The sequence below is a fragment of the Zonotrichia leucophrys genome, chromosome 20 (assembly GCF_028769735.1).
Source record: "Zonotrichia leucophrys gambelii isolate GWCS_2022_RI chromosome 20, RI_Zleu_2.0, whole genome shotgun sequence".
In the NCBI taxonomy this organism is placed as follows: domain Eukaryota; kingdom Metazoa; phylum Chordata; class Aves; order Passeriformes; family Passerellidae; genus Zonotrichia; species Zonotrichia leucophrys.
The window spans coordinates 4,781,740-4,805,488 of NC_088189.1; the positions used below are offsets into that span (position 1 = coordinate 4,781,740).

The following is a 23,749-nucleotide window of genomic DNA, read 5'->3' on the forward strand; positions in this document are numbered from 1 at the left end:
CCTGCAAACACCATCAGAAACCCAGCACAGGGGTGGCTGTAAAGAGGCCCTTAAAACTTCCTGGTGCTGCAGAGATAAGACACTGTAACTGCATTCAGGATTTCAGACTATTTACCTTGAGGTGTCAATTGTCCTTGATGCTTAAATGCTTCTAGGAAGCTTCTGGGAATGTTTGGTTGGGGTTTTTTTTTTAGCAGTGGTGTCTTCTGGGAAAATATGTGAATTAATAATTAGCTGGCAGGATTAGCAGCAGTTCATACCAGGGTCTTCCTCCCAGTAAAATACAGTATTACATGAGAAGAAGGATAAGGAAAAAAGTGACTCAAAGAAAAAAAAAAAATCCTCTTTTACAGAGACAAAGTGCCCTGATGGCTCTCACTGTGAAGAGCAATGTGCTTGTGTGGTTCAATGTGCAGAAATGAAAAAACCAAAGCTCCTGCAAGCAGCTTCATGCAGACAGGTGAGCAATAAGCAGGTGTCTCAGGAAGATTTGGTATTCTAGAGGAATTTAATTGGGAGGCAGCTAAATAAATCCAGCCACCTACTTCATGAGAAAGAAAAAAAACCCCATGATTCTCAAGGTTGATTTTTGAGGGGCCTTGGGTCCACTGCCTTAATTATCCTCCCTTAAACCAACAGGAGCTTGAGACTAATTTTAGCAAAATGAAAACTACACCATAGCAGAAACTCTTGTAATCCCAGAACATACAGAAAAAAAAGGGCCTTCCTATAAATAGAAAAAGTGGGGAATTCCAGCTTGCTAACACTAACTGGTGTGCTTGCAGCCTCAGTCTGAAATTGCTAAGAAACAGGCTGACTTGAGGGATGTCATCTGCCTGCAGTTATTTGAGACTGTGAGAAGCAGAGTCTCTTCAGGGAGCTGTCACTCCACACTCCAGGAGAGTGGGGTTTCTGTAACTAATGGGAAAGAACTGACTCAGCTTTTAACGCCAGATAGGCTTTGAAAGGAAATAAACAAATTTCCTTGGAGTGCCCCATTCTACCATAGCAAATTCTACACAAGGAGCACAGCTCTGCCCTGGAGGGAGAGGAGCAGCCCCTGTGCCCAGGATGAAGGGCTCACACTGAGCTCCAGCATGGCACTGAACTGGAAATGAATCTTTTAATTCCATCTGGGTCATCCTCAGTGTTCACATGGACAACACTCCTCAAGAGCAGCTGATCCCAGTGCTGCCCTTGCTCAGGGAACAATCTCACACCTGTGAGATTTGTGACTCAAACAACAGAGAGGAGACATGAAGGAGAGGATGGCCCTGCCACAATCTCTCACAACACGGCTAAAAAAACCTGGTCTATCCATTAGTTCTTGGGGACAAAGTGCAGATTTAGAGACAAACCTGTCCCTCTTCTCCTCCCCAGTGCCTGGCCATGGCTGCACAGCCAGCACAGCTGGGGGAGAGCCCAGCCCAGACCCTTCCTTTCTGCCAAGCTGTGCCAGCAGCTGTGGGTATTGTCTGTGAGGCCTCCCTGGGCATCTGCTGCTGGGACAGACAGCAATGGGCTCCAAGTCAAGAGCTGTAACACTTTTAGCAACCACAGCCCTGCCTGGTACCTCCTGTTACCAATGTCTGACAGGGTAGAAACGATGACCTTGAGCACAAGGAAAAGAATTCCATTAAAAACCCACGTTCACTCCTCTACCTGCCAACGACATCACCACCGTGAGAGGGTTTCACCCAGAGTTCATCAGTCACTGCTGCTCATCTTTCCCATTGCCTCAGAGAATGACTGAACAGCTCTGGGTCAATGTGGTTGCAGTGTTCCCCCAGCTGCCTGCGTGCTGACACACAGGGAGCAGTGTCCACAGGCACGGATTGTTTGCTTTTAGAACATATAGGAGGAATCCATGGCTCTGGCAGCGAGTGTGATGGAACCCAGCCATGGAACCAGGGCACATTCCAGAGCCAGATGTATGGGCACAGCTGTGACAGGGCACAGCCCAGAGCCTCTGCTGTGCTCAGCTCTGAAAGGAGGCACAGGGCTCATCTCACACCTCCCACAGCACAGCCTGCAAGGTGCAAGCCACTCGTGCCCTCATAAATAAAAGTCTGGGTGAAACCTCCATGGATCTGCCTCCCCCGAGCTGAAGCTCCCACACAACCAAGCAGGAATTTCAGCCTGCAAGGGCCAAAATTCCTCAATTTCCTCCAAACAGCTTCTCAGTAAAAAATCTGGTCTGACCTTTTGTACCACTTCACTTCTGCTCTGCAATTAAACGGTGGCACAGCCAAGACATTGATTTTTGCACCATTTCTGTGTGGAAGCAGCGTGAGTTGCTGAGGATTTGGGAGTACTGAGGCAGATTATGTGGTACCTACACTGTACTGCTGATATCTGAACTTATCAAACCCTGTCTGTGGGTAAATTACACCCCAATAAAGATGGGGAGCCTACAGAAACAGAACCCCTGCAGGCATTTCAAGCCAAGCAAAGAAATTGGTAGATTAAGAAAGGAGTCTGCCTAGTTCTCAGTTTGGGTTCAACCTGAGAACGGAGTTCCTGAGAGATGTAACACTCAGCAATTTTCAAAACCATCTTTCAAGAAAGGATTTTTGTTTGAACATGCCTGAAACCCCCTGGAGCCAGTGTAACCCTGCAACCAGTTCCTGCAGCTCGCTGTACTCCCCATCACCACCCTGCCTTCAACACCTCCCAAACCCAGGCACTCCGAGAGAGAAAAGCAATGCACACAGGAAGGAGACCTCTGACAGAGGGTCAGCAGAACCCTAATGATCCAACACCAGCTTCCCAACAAGCTGGGGTGGGAGGGTGCAAAATCAAGACAAAATGCACAGTGATTAATTTCTCCTCATTGTAGAAGTGTCAGATATCACAAGATGGATTCATGGAACAAGAATGCAGGGGAGGAAAAGCTGAGGAGGGTACACGAGAAACCTTTTGATTTCAGCCAGGTATTAACAGCAAAAATCCTTTAAATGGACCAATATTAAAATAAAAATTAGTGAAGTAATAGATATGATGTCAAACAACGCTGAACATAATGAACTTGTATCTAACAGGTGGTCCTTGTATCTAACAGGTGGTCCCAGTTAAACTAAAACTAAAACTAAAAGCTGTCTCAGGCACCTCACAAGCCAATGCTGTGCAGAGCAGCTGGTGGGAAAAGTAATCATCCTGAGTGGCCAAAAGTTCAAATTTCCTTGAACTTTCCACTCTGCCAGCTCTCATATTCTCTGAAGTACATTATCTCTGCTTGCATGGCTTACTCCAGCCTTTCATTGTTGTCTTATCTCCAGCCTCTTCCTGCCCCAGCTTCAAAAAGAACATAGAGCATCACAGAACAATATGAATGAGCTAAAAAAAATTTATATAAATATATATATATACACCAGCCCAAAATCTTGGTCAGCCAGGCTACCCAGCACACTTGGAGAGGCAGGAGGGGGCTTTGCAAGAAGAGATGAGGAGAAATCATCTCTCCTGGCTGATGAGGACAGGGTAACTACAAAATTCCCCCAGACCAACCTATTTGCAGCCCATCAGTAATGTCAAGCTAGGCAGGGAGCAGGGAAAAAGACAAACACATCTCAGTTATGTTTGTGTCAGCAATATAAACTATGGTCCACTCTTGGGTATGATGGACTAATGCAGCTTATCTACAACTCACAGTGCAAACTTTTTGGACAACAACCCTGTAAGCAGTGGGTTCCTGCAGTTGTGCTTGTGAGAGTGCACCGAGAAGGGTTTCCCAGGAGCTGGAGAAAACAACCTTCTCTGTCTGGCGGAAGAGAACATATCCCAGAGAAGATCTTTTCCTTGGACAACATCCATGCATGACTGCTGGGAGAAATCCCCACACATGTCAGAGCAGCAGGACACACCCCAGGTGGTGGGCAGCCCCCTCCTGATGGCACAGCAGGATCCACACATCTGCACAGAGCCAGAACAGCAATCGGGAATCCAGGAGATGCCTCAAAACACACCTGAGCTGAGCCTCTCTACAGTGTCCAGAACAACAGGTCCTGCAGATCTTCTCATCTACCAGTTAAAAAAAAATACCAAAAAATGAAACACAAAAACAAACCAAAAAGCCCCAAACTGCCTGGTCCCAGCAGCTCCCACACAGTCTAGGGCTTGTGAGTCACAGCCCCATCAGATCCCAGGCTGCTGCTGTGGGATTTTTGCACAAACCTATCTGCCCAGGAAAAGCAGAGTTATGACACCAGAGGAGACTGGAGACCAGCACAATCTCCCCAGATAAGGCCTGGCTGTGGTGAAAGGAAATTGGCTGCTGTGTTTCAAAGCAGAGCTCCCTGGCGAGCACCTTTGTGCACAGCCTGCATCTCCTCCCAGCGCTGGAGCCCAGCAATAAATCCTGGGCTGGACTCTGCTGTGAGAGCCCTCCCTGGGACCTGCTTAATTGGGCCCTTCAGACTCACTTCACATTTCCAGAGAGGCCACTGTGCCCCAGCACTGTTTGCTCATTGAGGGAGCAAACCCGGAGCACCATCCATCAAAGGCTGATGTTAACCAAGAGCACACAGCAATTAGCAATCCCCCAGCTGACTCATCAGGAGCTCCTGCATCCTGCAGGGTGTTCACCTACTCTGACTACACCAAAAAGTCTCTTGAAAAGCAGCTTTGAGGTCATCCAGGCTATTCACATTTTGGGTTATTTTTAGGGCTCCAAATGATGTTGGGATATCCGGGAAGAATTCACAGATTTAGTCCCATTCCCACAGAGTTAAAGACCAAATTGCTCACAAACTCATTTTATCCTCAAGGGTTTTCTCTTAATGCTTGGCTTATACCCTCCTGCTTCTACTGGTATGTTAATTAGTTAAAAAAAAAAAACTTATTAAACGTTATTTTAATGTGAAAATATGCTGCAGTTTTTGTGGTCAAAGCAGATATTTTAAAGCATTTCCCATACTGGGAATAAAGCTTCAGAACATCTAAAAAGTCCCATCTTGCCTTTCCCATTACTTTTGAGCTGTTGTTTCTCACAGAAAATGTGAGAAGCAAAAAGAATGGAATCATTTTTAAAGGTACACAGGCAGGATAGAGCACAACAGGTGATTTAGAATCCAGGTTGGGCTTTGTAGAGATGGCAAGTACAACACTAAATTGTGTTACTGGGGTAACTTGCCCAACATTCCCATTTGGATCCCTGTGCCTCCTCACACTCCCCAGAGGCCACATGGGCTCCATGCGAGCTGCCCATCCCAGGGGCAGAACAGGGATCACAGCAGAGACCTGGAGAATTCCCAGCCCTGGGAATCAACCACCTTCCCCCAGCCACTGGGCTGCTCCTGCATTTCCTGTCAGAAACACTGCAGGTCTATTGTCCAGCTTGGCTCTTTCAGTCATCTCATCTCCATGGTGGGGCTCATGCTGGCTCATACTCCTACAAATCTTAATCAGTCCACAGCATTTTTGATGTTTTTTTCCTTCCATACTACAAATTATCATCTACAGCATCAATTGCTGCTGTTTTGCTCCCAGGAGTCCTTGATGGATGCACCCTGGTTACAGCACCACTGCCATAATTTATGTCATGCTGTTACCATCAATGGCAGCTCCCATCTCCATCTTTCCCAAGACGATCCCCTCAGATCTGGACACTGTTCACTGTCACAGCTGACCCTGGCATCACCATCCCCTGGCACCTCCAAGCTGGATGCAGTGACTGCAGACAAACTCTTGCAGATGCCCAAATTTATCTGTTCTAACCCCACGCACCTTCTTGATCAAAGAGGAAAAGTAAGTGCCAAACTTCAGCAGCTCAACCACCCAACATGAGCTGGAATGAGTGCTGGATGACATCCTGCAATTCCCTAAACTGTGGAAGTGCCCAGGCCATGCTGGCCAGGAGCACTGGAAGCAAGCTGGAGCATCCTTGCTAGGACCAAAGCCAATGCTGGCAGAGGATGGAGTAATCCACAGAGCTGGAATTCACCCCTCCTCCTCTTAATCCAAAATAGCCCCATTGCTGGCTCAACAGGCTCAGCCCAGAGCTCAACTGCCTTGGGGTCAGATGAGGAGAAAGGAATCGTAGGAGGCAGCTCTAAGTGGCAGGGCTGGGAAGTTAATGCACAGGGGCTGCTGAGGATTGCTGCGGGTCTCTGCTGTGGGGCTTGGTCCTGCAGGCAGAACCAGACACCATAATCCAACAGAGTGACTGTGCACAGCCTGGGGACAGCTGAGTCCCTGCCCTGTCCATTACACTGGTGCTGGCTCCCCACAGCAGCGATCTCTGCTGCCCAGAGAACAAACCACACTAACTCACTTGTCCACAGCAGATTATGCTGTGGAATATTTATTGCCTCCCCGATCAGAAGAAAGAAACATTTCTCTCTGGGACATAATGAAGAACACATTTCCAGCACTTAACAGCTGGAAGCTGGAAAGGTGGCCAAAGAAAATCCCTAACTATTTTTTTTTCCCTTTAAAGTAAGCATCTGGAAAGCTATTTTCTGGGGAAGAGGAACCTTCCTAAATCAATCCAAGGAAAGAGTCAAACTTGGTCACAATTTACAGGCAGGGGCTGATAAGATCATATTGGGAGTGTGATATCAACAACATGGTTTTTGTCTGCCCCTGTCAGCTTGACTCCACGGGGATGAGGAAAGGCTGTTTTTATTTAATGAAATGCAGCAACTCATGCTGGCAGAGATTTTCAGTATGGTTTTGATCGCCCACTGAAATATCAGGGAGTTTTTAAATCCCCACCCCACATCAATGCAGCTGACACACTCTGGGTGATGCTGACATGCCCCCAACCCCTTGGTGTGTCTCTCCTCTCCCTCAGCCCCAAACTGTCCCTGGGACCAACCAGGTCCTCCAGCATGAACACAGGGAATAACAACTGGCACATGTGCTTGCAAGCAAAACTCTGCTTTGTCCAGGTCAGAGCCTCACACCAACCCTTCCAAAGGATGAGAGAGTCCCTATTCCTCTCCTTGCATGTTAACACCATTAATCCTCACATCCTGAGCACATTTTGAGATCCAGAAGCAGTCATTGATGATAACTGCAGGGCTCCACATTATCTGCCAAGGAAACCCTGTGCCATAGCTGGTTCAACACCTGAAGCTGATGCCAGGCTGCCTAAATGTGCCTCTGCCCAGGCTTCAGAAGGTGCTGCTGGATGGGCACTGCCCAGGCCAGTGCTCCTTGCCCCCACAGCTCTGCACACACTGAGGGCTCTCCCCATAACCACAAGCAGCTGACGAGAACAGAAATGCTCAGAAACTTTGGATGAGATGCCTGGGAAAATGTTTCTCCTCTAACTTTCATGACAGGTTCAAATTCTTTCAGAGGGAGGGCTAACGAGGGTTGTTTTTAAACAGGGGCTGTGTTGTTGTAACCAATAACAGGAAATTGATAGCTTGCAGTGTGGTGGGGCACAGGGCAGTCCCCCTGGGGCAGGCAGGCTGCTCACTGTCCCCAGCATGGCCATATCCTGTGGGCTGGCTGTCAGGGCTGCCTGTGCAGCAGAGCCTGCACAAAGCACCAAAACACCCAGCAGAGGGAAGGCAGAATCCAGAGCCAAAGCCTTTCCCGATGCCCCATCCCATGTGTCCTGTAGCTGTGGGGAAATGATGCCTGAAGCCTTTGTCCAGGTTTGTTGCAGCTATGCTGAACACCAAAGGCACTTCTAAAAATGAAGCGTGCCACATCCCTCCCCCTCCTCAATCCCTGCCTGCACACACCAGCCACCGGGAGAAAAGATGCTGCTGGCAAATTCAGGACTCCTCTCAGAGCAGCAGGGTTAGCTCACGCTGTTCCCCAGCATTATCCACCCCAGCATGGGCCCGGGCTGTGCCAGAACAAACAGCACAGCAAATAAACAACAATGAACACGGCGCACGCTGCGCACACGTGCGGGCACCCTGCTCTCCAGACATCCCCAGCAGCCTCACTCTGCTCCCTGTAAGCCCCAGGCTCCTCTGACCTGCCCAAAGCAGGCTTGCTGCTGACAGAGAAGCTCAGCCCAGCTGCAGCAGGTTCACTCTGCTGAGGACTGGTGCTTTCAGCACAGCTCCAGCCACGCTGCTCACACAGGTTTGGCACACAGAGGAGCTGCAAAGCTCATCACTGGAGTGCTGCTGCTCAGCCAGCCCCAGCCAGGGCAGCACTGACCCACCTGCTCACATTTCTCACAGAATTCCTGGCCCAGGCAGCAGCCAGGGATGGGAGGAAGTGGCACAGCCCAGCACTCCAAGCCCATCCATGGGTGCGTTCCAGGTCAGGCTCCTGACCCAGTTCCAAACCCAGGGGTTTATTTGCAGAGCACAGGGAGCTGCAGCACCAGCCATGCACCTGTCACCCCCTCCCTCCCTTTCAGCAACCTGAGCCAGGGCCACCACACCATGGACACGCTCACATCCTGTCCCAGCCCTGGGGACACTGAGGCACGCAGGGCAGGAATGCTGAGCTGCACCACGACTCACTGGGATGGGGGGAAATAAACCCCAAAGCCTTTCCAACACCAGCACCAAAGACACCCCAGCCATCTCATGTTTCCTCCTTCCTGGTAGTGTAGGGACATGGTAACTGATCAGTCCCCCCACTGCAGAAATCCAAGTCCTTATCTCCACACCCTGCACAGAAAATAACATCACCAGGGGCAATTCACTAGCCCTCAACACAAGGAAAAAAAGGAGCAGAGCTCATACACCAGTTATGGATACAGCATGAACAGGGGATTAGAAACTCAGCACGCCTGGAACACCCAGTGCATGTCCTCACTGGACATGTGTGCAGCCATCAGCACCCCAGGCATGGGGAGTTCATCTTGATCAGGCTCTGGGATTTGCTCTGGTTCAGGCAGGGACAGGGCACATCACCCCACAGTGCTGCTGAAACCTGGGATCTGTGCTGCTCCTTGCAGCAAGAACCAAGGACACGAGGTTGGTACTTTGCAGATGGCAGTAGCACTGTTGTAGCACATCATGCCACTAGGAGATCAACAAGAAGTTTTTACTGATCTTTTATTGGTGTGAATGTTCCAAAATCCCTTTAGAGCAGCCAAATAATAGTAACAATAAAATAATTCTACCCTTAAACACTCCCAGTTCTTTAGGAGGCAGAGCCCTTTGAGTGCAATTCAGCATTGAACACAGCCCCATGTGTAACAGTGACATGAACACCACGGGGTCTGCAGTAAGTGGCTATTGGGAACAAGTGGGATTCAGCAGGACACCAACCTGAGCAGCCAGACAGCAGCACTTCAGTCCACAGGAGGCCACTGTACTGTAAGCATCTGCTCCCAAGGGGAGCTTTATAAATATTTTCCAGGATGAACATTTGTAAATAGTGTCTTTCAACACGTCTTGAGAGCAGATTCCTGATGTCCTGTTTTCAAAAGAGAATCATCATCTTCAAAGGCAGGGAGGGGAAGCCATTCATGCAGACAGCACAGTACAAGCCCTGCAGTTTGGCACTGCTCTCCAGGGCTGCTGAGGTGGGTGCTGGCACTAGGTGTGCCAGAGCCTGCCCTGCAGTGCTCCCAGCCCTGTTCCAGCACAGGGCACATCACCCTGACAGCCCCCAGCAACCTGATCTGCCTGGGGAAACGTGATCAGCTCCATTCCCTGCTGCTCAGGGACAGGGGCACAGTCTGTGTGCCAGGATCACAGCAGAGCACACTGGCATCTGCCTCGGAGCCTCAGGGCTCAGGAAATCAATACACAGACCATGGGAGTCATCTTGTCTCCTCCACTCTCTGAAGAATTCCCTCCCTTCCTTCTCCCCAGCCACAAAACCCTGCCCTGGGTGGTCCCTTCCAAGACTGTAAATTGACTTGTTGAAAGCCTTAGCAAAAGCAAGGTCAGATGCCTTACAAACACAGAACTGACAGAGCTGTACAACTGTCCAGACGTGATTCCAAGGATATGCACATCCCCACAGCTGCTTGCACCACAGCAGGCACTCACACCTCATCCAGGTGTGCTCACACTGCACAGGGCTCCCCCAAAACAGCACCTGCAGGTGCAGCACCTGCTGTCATGGCCCAAACTCTGCACCTCACCTCTGCCTACAGACTGGGGTAAGGGTGGGGAGAGCTGTGGAGCTGCTGCCCTTCCCTGGGGATGGCAAATTCCACAGGATTTCACAATATCCTTATTCTGGTTGTGAATAAAGAGGACAGAGAGCAGTGACAAGACCTGACAGCAAGCAGCAAGACAGCTTTCAGTCTTTTTCTGTCACCTGCAAACCACACAAGAAACTGCAATTCTGGACTGCATCAGCACACAACAAATCCCACTGCCTCAGACCCTAAAACATAAAATCACCTTGCAGAACTCCCAAGTGCCCAGCAATTTGAGAAAACCCAACTGTCCTACAGGTGCCCTGAGCCTTGCCTGCTGCTGTTAAGCCCCACAGCATCACTGCAGGGCAAACAGGCATTTACAGCCCCTCCAGGCTCCCTGCTCCCACTGCCCAGCCCTGGGAAGGAACAGAGATAAGGGGAGTGCTACAGAAAACACAAGGGCTTAAGAAAGCTCTGATTTAGTGCAGATAAGAGGTCTGGGTGGGTAAGCACACACCACTGAAATAAAGACCACTGCTGAAAGAAGGGCAGGCATATGGGATGGCACACGTCCAGGGTGGGGGCACAGCACAGGTGTGTCTGACTTCAGAGGTTAAAAAAATGAAGTTTTTAAGCAATATCTATGTTGTTATTCTCATGGCAACTCATCCTGATGAAATATACCCAACAGGCCTTCATGGAAGGGGTTCTCTGTAGATTCCTTGTGGATGCCAGAGCAGCCCAGAGTGGGCACACACACATTTCAGGCAGAAAGCAGTTCTGGTATAAAATGGTATTTAAAAAAATGGTATAAAATACACAGTGCAGAGCAGCATCCTCCCCCTGCCCTGGCTGATGTGTGTGAGCACAGCCACACCAAAGCCCCCAGCACACTCTTCTATAGCAGGGGCACAGATCTGCTACCAAAACTGCTGGGGAGCTTCCAGCAATGAGACACATGGACAACAGCATGGTGGGGGAAGAAAATAAAGGATAAACTGGGCAGAAAAATCACATCTGCAAAGACAGGGCTTGCTGTTGCAGAATGAGCTATTTGTCAGGTGCAGGGAAAACTTGGGACACTCAATAGGAGATCAGCAAGCTCTGTTTATTGAAGAGAGCATCAGACACTTATACAGCAAGTAATAAGCTCATAAATATTCTGCAATTTACACTGTCTATTGGCCACACCACAACATCAGCTCCTCTTCATTCTTTAAAAGTTACATCTCTCTTTTCTCATGTCTCTTTCACTATTTGTTATACTACAGCAAAGCTCAAAGACACTATCTTGCAAGTGACTTAGAATTAGCTACAGCCTTGTACTTTTCTAATTCTTAGCTACTTTCTTAACAGCTTGCTCTATCAAGAGGCAATCCCATGTCTGCAGCAAGCTCAGAGGCAAAGGGAGCCTGCTAAAAACAAAACTGCAACACCTGGGGCTCTGCAGGGTCTAAATGAGCTCCACTCTGTACCCAGTGACTCCAAACCAAGCTGCCAGCCCCAGGGACAGCACAAGCCAGCTCAGCACAGCCCTTACCCTGAGCACACAATTCCCCAGGCTCCTTAATGAGACACACTAATTTTTCACACTGTTAAGGGCAAAGCAAACAGCTCAGACATTTCTGTTCCTACACCAGGCTCTCGAGCACTTTTTGCTGCGTATCTTATCAGCAGCCTCAGAGCCTCTCGAAGCCGTTTCCAGACTTTGGCCTTCAGAAACCTGCAGAGGGGGTGGAAAAACCCTCCATTCATTCTCACCACAGCACAGCACATTTTCAAGAGGACATTCCTACCATCCAGAGCAAACAAATGTTCCCAAGTGTATGTTCTGTGGGGTTGTTTGACTTGCAGCAAGTAAGATCAATACAGGTTCACTGCACAAGGTATTTAAATATTCTTAGAGGAGTTCCTGGGCCAGTTTAGAATTAAAAGGGAGAAGCCAGACAAAAGAATACTTGTCTGTGATTTAGACAGCTTGCAAGCTGGTTTTTACGCCCAGTTTTACAAGCACAGCTCCATCAGTCAGGACAGGCTCTCCAGAGCATGCTAGGAGCTGTACAGATCTGGGACCTGCTCCATCCAGACATCCCAGGCTCTGCAGTACTAAAAATAAAATTAAAAAAATAATATAAAAGAGCTATAGTAAGACCCTTCTCAGTACTGCCAAAGCCTTGCTGATTTGCTAAGTCTGGCTAAATCACAGGCTGAAAAAAGAAACACTCAATACCCTTCCATAGGATACAAACAGGATTTTGTGCTTTGCATGAGACTTGAAACAGCATCTGCTGCTTCTGTGGGCAGCAGTGAATAACATCTCTGTGACATTCCCAGTTTTCTGCAGGTCCTGGGCAGGGATGTCAGGATCTCACTAAAACACAGCATCTGCACAGATAAATGCCACCTGATCTATGACAAACATGAGCCAAATCTTGTGTCCCACAGGGCACAGTGGGCAGAGCTGTCTCACCCCCTCTACACAACACCCCAGACACTTCAATTCACTACTTTTCTTGCCATTATCAATACAGCTCCAAATTTGTGACAAAAATGCCTTATGCCTTCATGGAGCACACACTAAGCAGAGCCTCCAGCTATAACACACTGAATGGTGCATGGTCAACCAGCATTTTCACCACTAAATTGTACTTCACCACTGAATTATACTAAAAACCCCAGGCCTGTTGCATCTCAGATCTCAATTCAACTAAAAAACCCCCAAGACCGATTTCAACCTTGACAAGGCACAACTTGTACATCTGTGACACAGCAATTTCCCATCAAAGAGAGGATTTCAGAGCCAGCCTGTCTGTCACCTACCCAAGTCCTCTTTTTCCTTGCATTTATGGGATTAAAAAAAATAACACATGTCATACATTTCACTTCCAGAGCTGCAGGAAATCCACTCTGAGTTGCATGCCAGCTTCAGCTCCAAGGGTTTCCTTGGGCTGTTCTCTCAGCAATGAGAAGAACAAAATCTTGGCAGCAGGCCATGCTACAAGTATTTCCCCCAATTCCTGGGATGGAGTGGATATCCTGTCACAAACCTGCATGCATAGGAAGGGTGAGGAGAGGAAGGAAACAAGAGGACGAATTAGCTAAAAACTGGCACAACGTGAGAGGTCTCAGCTTGCCACCAAAGCCCCTGAAAGGCTTTTCATTTTAAATGGCCAAGTGCCAGTGATGAATGACTCACGAGCCTCAGGAAGCCCAACTCTACAGCAACCAAAAGGAGAATATTTAAATCCTTCCTCCACTGGATTTGGGAGGGCACATGGATGCTGAAGTTCTGACACCCGATGTGTGTCTGGTTCTGAACCCAGCTCTTGGAGTTGACAAATGCCTGTCTTTCCTTGTATTTCTCAGTTCACCATTTCCAGGGCCAAGTGGGTTTGGAAAGCCCCTCTCTGGGTCACTGTCAGGCTTCAGATCCCATGTGTACCAAAATGACTCATTTCCAACAGGAAAAGTGTATCTTGTATGAGGTCCCTGCACCAAACCCCAGTGCCCCCAGCTTCCAGCAGCCCTTTCTGCTTTTCTGGAATTCCTCTGCCTTCCTGGAATTCCTGCAAGCCTTGACAGCACTGGCTTTAAAGCCTGGTGGTTAGCAGATTCCAACAAAGCCAAACTCCACACATGCAAGCAGGTTTATTCTTCTAAAAATCTGCATCCCAGCCGTGCAGCACGTTGGCATTTGTCAGCAGGTTTCCATCCCCACTGTGACACAGCTGACCCAACAGCAGCACACAGCAGGGTCACAGCAGGATTAACATTCCCTACAGCACTGCTAACACCAGCACAGATCTGCAGCCACAGGGCTTCTGTGGATGGAGTTCTTGCTGCTGGCCAGACCTACAGGGCTCACAAGAACACAGGGTTTGCCCCCAAGACCCCCTTGTATTTCCAGCCCTGTTTGCAGAAACTTGAAGCAAGCCCGCTCCAAGGCAGAAAACAGCAACTGGAAGAGAAAGAAATAATGAAACCCCTTCCTGGAGTCCAGCCAAAATCTTTGTGCCCACTGAGTTTGGGTGGATGCAGACTTTGCCAAAGCCTGGAATAGGATTAAGGAACAGCTTTAGCAAACAGCCAGGACAACAACAGTGAAGTCACAGTGAAACCAGCATTACAGATTTCTGTTTGCAGTCATGAGCCCGTGTTTACAGTTTGCAGCTATGTGCAAATACCAGAAAGCCATTCTTTTCCTCTTCCCATTGGGGCTTGGCATTAGGCACATCTAACCAGATCCAAGAGATGCCTACAGCAGCATGCCAGCTGGATTTTGGGCACAGGGCTCCAGCCCACAGTGATGGGAACTTGCAGGAAGCCATAAATAGAGCTCAGCTGAGTGTGTGTGTGTGAGGGAGAGCTCTGCATCAAAGCAGGCAGAGAGAGAAATGGGAAAGAGAAACTAAAAATTAAATTGTGGCATTCTCAGTTTGGCTGTTTGCTTGTCCCTGCATGGGTTACACAAACAACCACTGGCAAGACTCAGGATGCCAAGCAGAAGATGCAAAGTGATTCTCAGGCAGGGCACAACAACTAGAGCAAGATATACACACAAGCTTTGCCAGGAAATCTGCTCCATCAAAGGCACAGTTTACAGCACACAGCTTCATGGAAAAAGCCATCAGTGAGATGCAAATCTTCTAGCATAAAGGCAAGTTCTTCTAAGGGAAACTGCTGTAACTTCCAGATAACCATGCAACAGGAGCCCAGCTGGTTTAACCCTGCTGCTGAACCCAGCACATGGCTGGGAACAAGAGGCACGGTGCTTTCTGCACATCACCTCCCATGAATGTTTTGTTGTTTGACAGAGGGAAGGACAAGAATGTCAGACTACCATCCTAACACTATTCTCCAGGAGCTCTGACTGACAAGTCCTGGCAGGACCTGGTGCACAGCAATTGCTGCCCCAGTGCCTGCTCATCCTCTCCCTGCCTTGCCAAAGCCCTGAGGCCAGGCTGGGGTGCCTGCAGGGAACAGCAACGTGGCTTCCTGCACTGCACAAACAGGAGCTGGCACCCTCCAGACCCACCTTCCATTAGCACTGACCTCATGTTAACAAAGGTGTTTTTATAGTTATGCTTGGCAAGTGCTCCTGTGGGGAACAAAACGTCATTCCTCTCATTCTTGTCACAGTCTCTGGTGACCAAAGAAGCCCCAAACCAGAGCTCAGCCCTTGCCTCGTGCAGAGTCATCCATGTGTCACTCCCAAGGCTTTGTCCCTGCATCTCCCAGAATGACTCATCCCTGCTCCCATCTCTCCTCTCCAGGATGCCCCAAGAAACAAAACCTCAGTTCCCAGGTCTGTGGGAAGAGGCCACATTTCCCTCATCAACTGATCTGGAGCCTGCTCTTAAACCATTTAGAAGATTCTTCCCCAGCACACCAGGCATGTGCCTTCCCACTGATCTCCATTTTCATCCTATCAAACGGGAAGCAGTGAAGTATTTATTGCACTGCTTGGCATTACACATGGGAGGGGAAGTCTGGAATTTGAAGAGCACTGATTCCAGAAAACAGGAAACAACTGAGGATCAAGGCTGGGCACAGCCTGAAGGGCCACGTTTATGACTGTAATAAAAGGATAAGGCAGAGATGAATGCAGGGCTGAGCCAGGCTTGGTAAAGCATCAAAAGAAAGGTGCAGGGGGCTAGAACAGGCTTGAAAGAGCAGAAAGCTGAGTAGGCAGATGATCAAGAGTGTATTTAGCATCCTCCCTGCCAGCCCTGTGGATGTGAGCCAGGACATAGCTGTGCTGGAGCTGTGGAGGGCAAGGACAGCTCCTGGAACCGAGCCCCAGGAAGCAGGAAAAGCTCTTGAGGGGCTTCTCATCCCAACCAGGACAGGCACCAAGAACTGAGCTGGCTAAGCAATGCCACAGGATGAGCCTGGCTGTCACAAAGAGCAGGGCTGGCAGTGACTGCAGGACACAAGTTCATGGACAGACAGCACCCACAGGGCTGAGGGAGGCTCTCACTTGCTCAAAAAGTGTCAGACAGGAAAGGGCTGCACAGAGCCAAGCCAAGAGCCTGACTCAAGGAATCATTGATTGGGCTGGTGCTACACAGGCTCCTGCACAGAAAATGATGGAGATAAAACACAGTAATCCTATTCTGCAGGTGGGACAGAGCAAAACACAGAAAATGGTAAACCACTCGATGGGATACAGCATGCTCTGTGTCAGAGCTGTCACCTCTCTGGCTATAGAGACCTCCCCAAAAAGCTCCCTGTCCATCTCCCTGAGGCAGTAAAACAGCACCAAGAGGGGCTGACCCAGGCAGTCCCACTCTGATTTAGCTCCCCTGGCACAGCCAGGCACGGCCAGCAGGGCTGACCCCGAGCACGTGGAGCCACACGCACACCCCAGTCAAGGCACACTCTTGTTTCCCAGCCCAGCCAAGCAGACACTTTCCAGGAGAACAGCAAGGAATTACCAGGCTTGCCTTCCAGCTATTCATTACAAACTAAAGCCTGCCCTGCTCCAGCCTGACCTCTCTCCCCAGCCCACGCTCACCCCAGGGCTCTCTCCTCAGCTTTGAGGAATCCCAGGGAGCTGAGAAGAAGGGACAGGCTGGAGGAAATGAGAAGCTCCACGGCAGGAGAGCTCACTGTCAGCCTCTTTGTTTCTCATCACACCAACGTTATAAATAGGCAACAACACCTCGGGAGAAACTAGAATGGAAATCTTGCATGCATTTCTCAGAATCAGCAATTATCCTTTCATCAGTCATTACCTGGAGCTGTTCTGGGGTGGGGGGAGAGGCTGAGGCTTATTTTAACACCTGGTTCAGGTCTGGGCAGAGCAAGCACAGCCTCTGGGAAGATTTAGCTGTTGAAGCACAAGGGTCATTTGTATGAGATGCAAAGAACAGGCAGAAACAACCTCCTGAGGCCACAGAAGGTGCCACAATGCTGAGTGACCTGCCCAGAGCCTCCCTGTGCTCAGCCTGGCACACGTGAGCCAAGGCAGGTCTTTGGGGATTCACATGCTACAAGGGAAATCCTACTCACTGCAGCCCTGGAAGACTGATTTTAAGCAGCACTGGTTTGGTTCATGACTTGCATAAACATAACATACAATTAAAATTCATGTGTCACCAGTGATTTACCCCACAGCAGTATTCTGCACATCTTTTCCTTTAACAGCAAGCAACAAAGAGGAAAGAAGTTTCAGCCCTGGCTGCTCTGGAGCTTGGCATCCAATCTGGCAGGGCTGTTTGAAAAGGAGAGGATGGCTCTGCTCTGGCTGCCAGAGGAGACAGATCCCCACTTGATTAACAACCAGCCTCTCCCTTCCCGCTCACCTGAGCAGCTCCCACACAGCCCTTGGAGCCAGGAATCTGGGGGGAGCTGGCACATGGCCCTTCTCGACCTTTCTGTGCTAACTGAAAGCAAAAATCAGCACCAGAAATGAAAAAAAAAAAAATTCAATAGTTGCTGGTCCAGCTCAGGGGAACTGCAGCTTGGAAGAAACAGAAGAGACTTCACAGCTAAGTTAATTTAAACAATAAAGTGTGAAATAAATTGGGAGAGAAGATCCATCCACTTGGGCTGGGTGCCAGCTCCCAGTGCTGCACGCTCTCCCAGTCACACCTTTTGTTGCCCAGAAGAATTACAAATGTACAGCTTGCTTCTATTCTACATCCAGCACTGAACACTCTCTGCAGTTAAATGTGAGCCACAGACCATCTCAGATCAGGGAGCTACAGTTCTAAAACCTACAAAGATCCTGAGTTACTTTTGAAGGATTTTATGGCAATTGGAGAGGACTCTACACAGGAGAAGACACCACAGGCTCAGCTGTTGAAAGTAAAAAAGATTTCTGCTCAGCCTACTTAATGTGCTTTATTTTTAATGCTGCTTTTGCTGCAACAGCCAGAGAACAATTTGGAGAAAGAAGGTCTTTGTTAGAGATTTTACGCCCCAGCCCTTTATTTAAGGTGCAAAAGCTCACAATAAATGTCACGAAGCTCTCCTACCCCTTTCCCACAGTGGTGCCCCAGCACAGTGAGGACCAAGGAGGAGTAAATACCAAATAGTTACTCCTCAGCAGTAAGAGAAGCTAAGAAAAGTAAAAAACATGTACAAAAAATAAAAATCTGGAATCCTGACCCATTCTTGTAATGCTCCATGGAAAACACCAGGCAGGTAAAGCCTGAGGGAAATGGACACTGTGCATTTTCCAGGGGTGAGTGCTGGGGAAAATGCTGCAGGAGACATCCCCAGGGAGGGGAAGGAAAAGAAAAGACTTCAACTTTCCCCTTGTGCACAGCAAGAATGAACAAGAGTGCCCTTGAGGGAAATGTGAGCAGCAGCTTCATCACCCAGAGGCTGTAAGGGCTCCCACAGCTACAGAAATGAAGCTGCAAAAGGAACAAGGGAGAAATTTAAACAATTTTCAGCTGGAAATGCTTGGATGACCATCACCCCTATCCCACACCAAGCAGCCTCTAGGACATCATCTTTATTCATGAAGAACCCTGAGTGTTCCCTTGGGATTTCTGGAGTTAACTCCCTCAAGAGGGGTTTTTCAATGAATTAAGCCAGAGAATGAACATCAGGTTCATCCTCACGTTGAAAGCTTTTGCTGGGAACAGGGAGGTGAGCCTCAAGCCCATCAGTCTGCAGGGATTTCCTTCCAGCTGCCTTCACAGAGGGCTCCTGATACCTCCACCAGCAGCTCCCACCACTATTTCAACTAAATGGGAGGTGAGAAACTGAGGTGAATAAAATTTTAGTGTTTTTACACACAAGGTACTATACTCTGCATCAATGGTGGTGCTTTAGCATTAGGCCAGATCTAACCCAGTCCAGATCTCCCAAAGATGAGCAAGAATTTAATACTCATTAACAAGAACACAGCTCACAGCAAGGATTGAGCTGTCCATGCAAGCCAGCCCTTTAGCTACACCTGCACATCAAACCACTGTGCAAAGCTGGTCCCGAGGGGCCACGTCTGCAGTGCCAAAGGCAAAGGAAGCAGGATTATGTCCTGAAAATCCACCACAGGAAAAACACCCAGCTCCTTTAGAGCCAAGTCTCACACTGAGAGACCAGCAGCCTGCTGCCAAGGGCTGAAGCACCTGGTGTGTTTTGTGTATCAACACCTTCACTCTGGAGCTGGGAGAGCCTGGCAAGTGCAGGTTAACCTGTTCAGAGGCCAGAAAATGCAGCAGCTCTGGCAGATCCCATTGCAATTACTGGAAAACTCAAGAGGTTCTTCTCAAAGCACCCCAAAAGTTATCAATTACTCCCTTGCTGTGACACATCCCAGTGAGTACAAACCCCACCTTGGCACTGGCCCTGGAGTGTGGCTCACAATTCCTTTCATTTCCTTTCCACCTCTGTGAATTACCAATAAATGCAACTCCTTTTCCTGCTTCTAAGCCCAAAGGGAGCTGCATTCAAGGAGTTCTGGAGGTGTCCAGAGGAGGAGGCTTCTCCTCTCTCCTCCGCAGAACTGAATGGATTTCAGTGTTTCTGTCAGACAACTAAATACCTCTGGGGTATCACCCAAAACTCTCTGCACAGCTTCACTCTGGAATCCTGCTGCTCTCTGGGGTCTCCAGGGCCAGCAGAGGAGATGGAAGCTGCTGCCCAGCCACCCTCCCACTGCAGGAATTAACCCCAAGCAAGCACTGGCACGAAGCTCCTGCTCTTGCATGACTGCAAGCATTCCTCCCCCGGAGTTTATCATAAAGCACCAACTATCCATAAACATCTCAAGGAAGGGCTGGCCTGGCTTCACCTTCATGCAAGGAAGATGTCAGGCTCTGGCAGGGAGCCAGCCATTCATGTTTCCCTAAACCTTGTCAGCTCTGACTCAAACGACCTTTTTGGTGGGGGGGGAAAAGAAAAAAAAAGAATCTTCCATCACACCCCTTCCTCCCCCTCCACCCACTGTGGCATTTAATCACAGCAGGATCACAGGGGACAGTTCCCATGGTGGCTGTGAGTCATGGTGTCCTGTCCCTCTGCAGCAGAGGCACGTTCCCATTTCAGCTGGCTGGAGAATCCAGGCAGGAGCAGAGCCTGGAGCTGAGCAGCAGCACAGCAGCTTTAGGAGCCTCCACCACAGCATGGACCTCTGCCCTCCAAGCCAGGCAGGACAGCCACTTTTGGGATTTTGACAAATCCAGATTGTCCAGTGACAGCAGCGTCTTCTCAGTTCTACTCCAAAATCTGAGCTGTGCTTCACATGGTGCCATGATGTATTTTACACCAAACTCATGCAGTGGCCCAGCCATTTATCCTAAATATACTAAGCACAAGGTCATGATTAAAAGCAAGGAAAAAAAACACAACTCCCTCTCCATACTCCTCAGCATCTCCTAAAATCCATTTGACTTTCCTCCCTGGAGCTGTTTGTCATCTTTCTGGCACTCAGACATGGAAACCTTCAAGAGACTTTTCCTCCTTTCTCCCCCACCAATTCTGACAAGAAGAATCATTCCTCCCCAAGGAGGCAGGAACAGACAAGGTACCAGCAGGAGCAATTCCATCCAAACCCCAGCAGATACCTGCACACAGCCCCTTCCCCAGCCATGGTGGGAGCCCTGACCCACCTTGCTGATGAAGGCATTAAGCTTAGGCTGTGAGGAGAGTGTTCAATGTCCTCACACCAGCTGGGTGGCCAGCCCAAGCCATCCTGGAGCTCATTTGCTGGCTGTGAATATTCCTCCTTCTCTCCTTCCCACAGGATTTTAACAACCCTGTGAGGAGAGCAAGCTCCCAGCCAACAAAAAGCAAAGAGCAACAGGCTGCTTAATGAACTGCCCCTCTCCCAATTGCCACAGCCTTGCCAAAGGCTGGAGAAAGCCAATTCCAGCTGGTAATTATGGCTGGAGAGGGATAGAGGCAGCAGGGAAGCAGAGCAGCAAAGGAAGGGGCTGACACCACAACCCTGTGCCAGCCCTGGGTGCCCCCAGTGCCATCAGCACCCCAGGCACTATGAGCCCCCATAGGGACGAAGGCTTTTAGGGGCTGTGAGTCCTTTAAATTAAACATTGATTGGTCCAAGGGCTCTCTAGATTGATACACAGAGCAAGGAGAGGCTTTGTTTGCCAGCCAAAAAAAATGCCCTGCTGTCAGACACGCCTAGGAGGGCGTTGCTACCTGTGCAGCTCTCACTGGAATCCCAGGAATTTGGGAAGCCTGGCTGCCAGGTACATGGCCTGATCCTGCACCTGCCCTGCTGACCACACTGGGGCCCAAGAACTTCCCTCTCCTCTATCCTTTCAACCAGAGTCAACTTCAAAAGGAGGAAATTGGCGATTCTCTCACATTTAATCTGTTTCTATTGCCTGACCTACCAAAACAAAGCAGTTAAAAGCAAAGAACTGACTCTCACCAGGAGCACAAACAGGTGATTATAGCAATTACATGCAATGAGGCCGTGTATGAAGGGGAAGCCACTAAAACCAGCTGAAGATTTATTTAGGCTTGTGCTGCTTTTGGCACCAGCTGGGTTTATCACGTATTGCAAAGGTGACAGGGAAGCAGAGGGTCTGTGAGCCCAGAGAAAATGGCAGAAACATTTCACACCAGGTGAAGCATCTGCCACCAGCACCACACATGCAAATTCTGGTATCAGTCCTGCAGAAATGATGGTGCAAACAGACTCAGGAGAGAGAATGTCAACGTAGACCAGCTCAGTTTTAACAGCACTGAAGTCCTCCCATATTATTCCAGGTTCTGGCTCCCAGCAGAGCAGCTCTGAAGGCTGCAAACCCCCAGGTGAGCCAAGCCCAGCAGCTTGCAGGCACACTGGGCAGCTGGGTTAGCTCTGGCCCAAAGCCAGAGAGCTGCCAGGGACAGGGACAAGAGGAGGAGAAGCTCCATTGCAGGCTGGCCCTTGGTCACAGGGGAGTGAGTGCACAGCCATGCACATCCCTGCCAGCTGGGATGCTTCTAAAAGACAGACACAGCAGATGCCACCTCTGCTGGGGAGGGCTCAGCTCCAGCAGGCTTTGCCCACACAAAGCTGCACTGCAATGGAGGTTATAAAAAACATTTAATTATGGCCAGAAAAACGTGGGACAGAGCAGTCAGGTATCACAGCAATGCAGAAAATAGAGGGTTTCATTCAATTCAGAAAATACAGCTTGCTAGTGCAAATTAAGATACAGAACGTGTTGTTTGCATCAACTTAAAGTGTGGGTGCCAACAAGTACATGAAAAGGCTCAAAACCCTCACAACCACCCAGTGTAGAATCTGGGCTGCTCAGAACAGCATCCCTTCTGAACTTCAGATACGCAGAACACTGACAAAGGGTCCCAGACTCAAAGGAACTGGTTACCAGAAGCAGGAGTGTCTGAGGGAGAAGCTGCACTGCAATGGAGAGCAGAGGCTCAAACTCCATGGTCAGCAGCAGAGATTTCACTGCTGCTGGTACAGCACAGCTTGAGGCAGCTGGCACTCATGGAGAGACCAGATTTATGAATGCTGTTTGGCAGACTCCAAACGAGTGCTACAGCAAGGCAAGGAGCAGAGCAGAGCCAGTCCTGGGGACTCAAGTGTGTGTTTGAGGCACCTAGCTGAAGGGTACACCATCAATGCAGACTGGCCATCTCTGGATGTAAATTTGGAGTCAGGCACTGTGCAAACTGCACTGACAAGTGAGCCTTGACTCTAGCAGAGAGAGTGAAATATCCACATGTGAAGTCACTGTAAAGTTTTGGTATCTGAAAAATCTCAAAATCTCTACAAAACAAAGCAAACTCCCAAAGGGGCTGTGACTCAGCCCCCAAAAGGCTGCTGAGCAACCACAACAAACAGGTCTGCTGGGGGAGAGGTGAGCTCCAAAACTGCCCCATCCCACAGACTTCTCTGCCTTGCCACCATTAGAGAGCAAACATCCACTGTCACCCTTTGTCTTTTATAGGAAGACCTTCAGCAGGGACTGGCTGTTTTTTTAAAAAGTTGTAAACACACCAGTTAAAAGTTTTAGAGCCTTGAATTTCTCAGGGCTGCATTTTCCTATTTTGGGGTGAGGCCTTGCTAAGTGTCCCCCTTTGAGAGGGAGGTACCCTCTAAAGGGAATGGTACCTGCATAACCTAATGAGTTTCCACAGGAGACTCAGCTTTTAGGGAAGATCTAAATAATAACAACAAAGAGCACAATGTAGTTAATATGACAGACAAGACGTTTTCCCTTCTCTATTTTAACCAAACTTAACCCTGTCATTAAACAAGTGGATTTTGTTCCACACTTCCAGCAAGGTCCACTAAAGGATTTTAGAAGCAGAAAAGCTGTTCCTCACCAACACAAAGACAAAAGGATTTGTTTTACCTGTCCAAGGTCCAGGGTGACGTTGACCTGGTTGAACTCCAGCCCCCGGGACAGAGGGGGGCTCTGCCACCAGCGCTCGGTCCCATCGATGGCATTTGTGATGGGGTGGGCCTTGTTGCTGTTTGCAGAGGAGCAGATGTCACAGTACTGGCCCTGGCAGAAAGCACAAAAAACAACATTTAATTCTGGCCAGAAAAATGTGGTAGAGAGCAGTCAGGTATCACAGCAATTCAGAAAATAGAGGGTGTCATTCAATTCAGAAAATGCAGCCTGCTAATGCCAATCAAGATACAGAAAGGTTTGTTTGCACCAATTTAAAGTGTGGATCCAAAAAGGCACATGAAAAGGCTCAAAACCACCACAACCACCCAGTGTAGAATCTGGGCTGCCCAGAGCAGCATCCCTCCTGAATTTCAGATATGCAGTGAATGTG

The 23,749-nt window shown here is 49.1% G+C and overlaps 1 protein-coding gene across 3 annotated transcripts in view; it reads right to left on the reverse strand.

Moving 5' to 3' along the window:
* LAMA5 (laminin subunit alpha 5) overlaps window positions 1-23,749 on the reverse strand; it is an 87,089-nt gene that overhangs the window by 57,658 nt on the left and 5,682 nt on the right. For all 3 annotated transcript variants that reach the window (XM_064730118.1, XM_064730117.1, XM_064730116.1), the window contains exon 2: window positions 23,317-23,469. In XM_064730118.1, coding sequence (XP_064586188.1) covers window positions 23,317-23,469 — 153 coding nt within the window. The remainder of the gene's footprint in view (window positions 1-23,316; window positions 23,470-23,749) is intronic.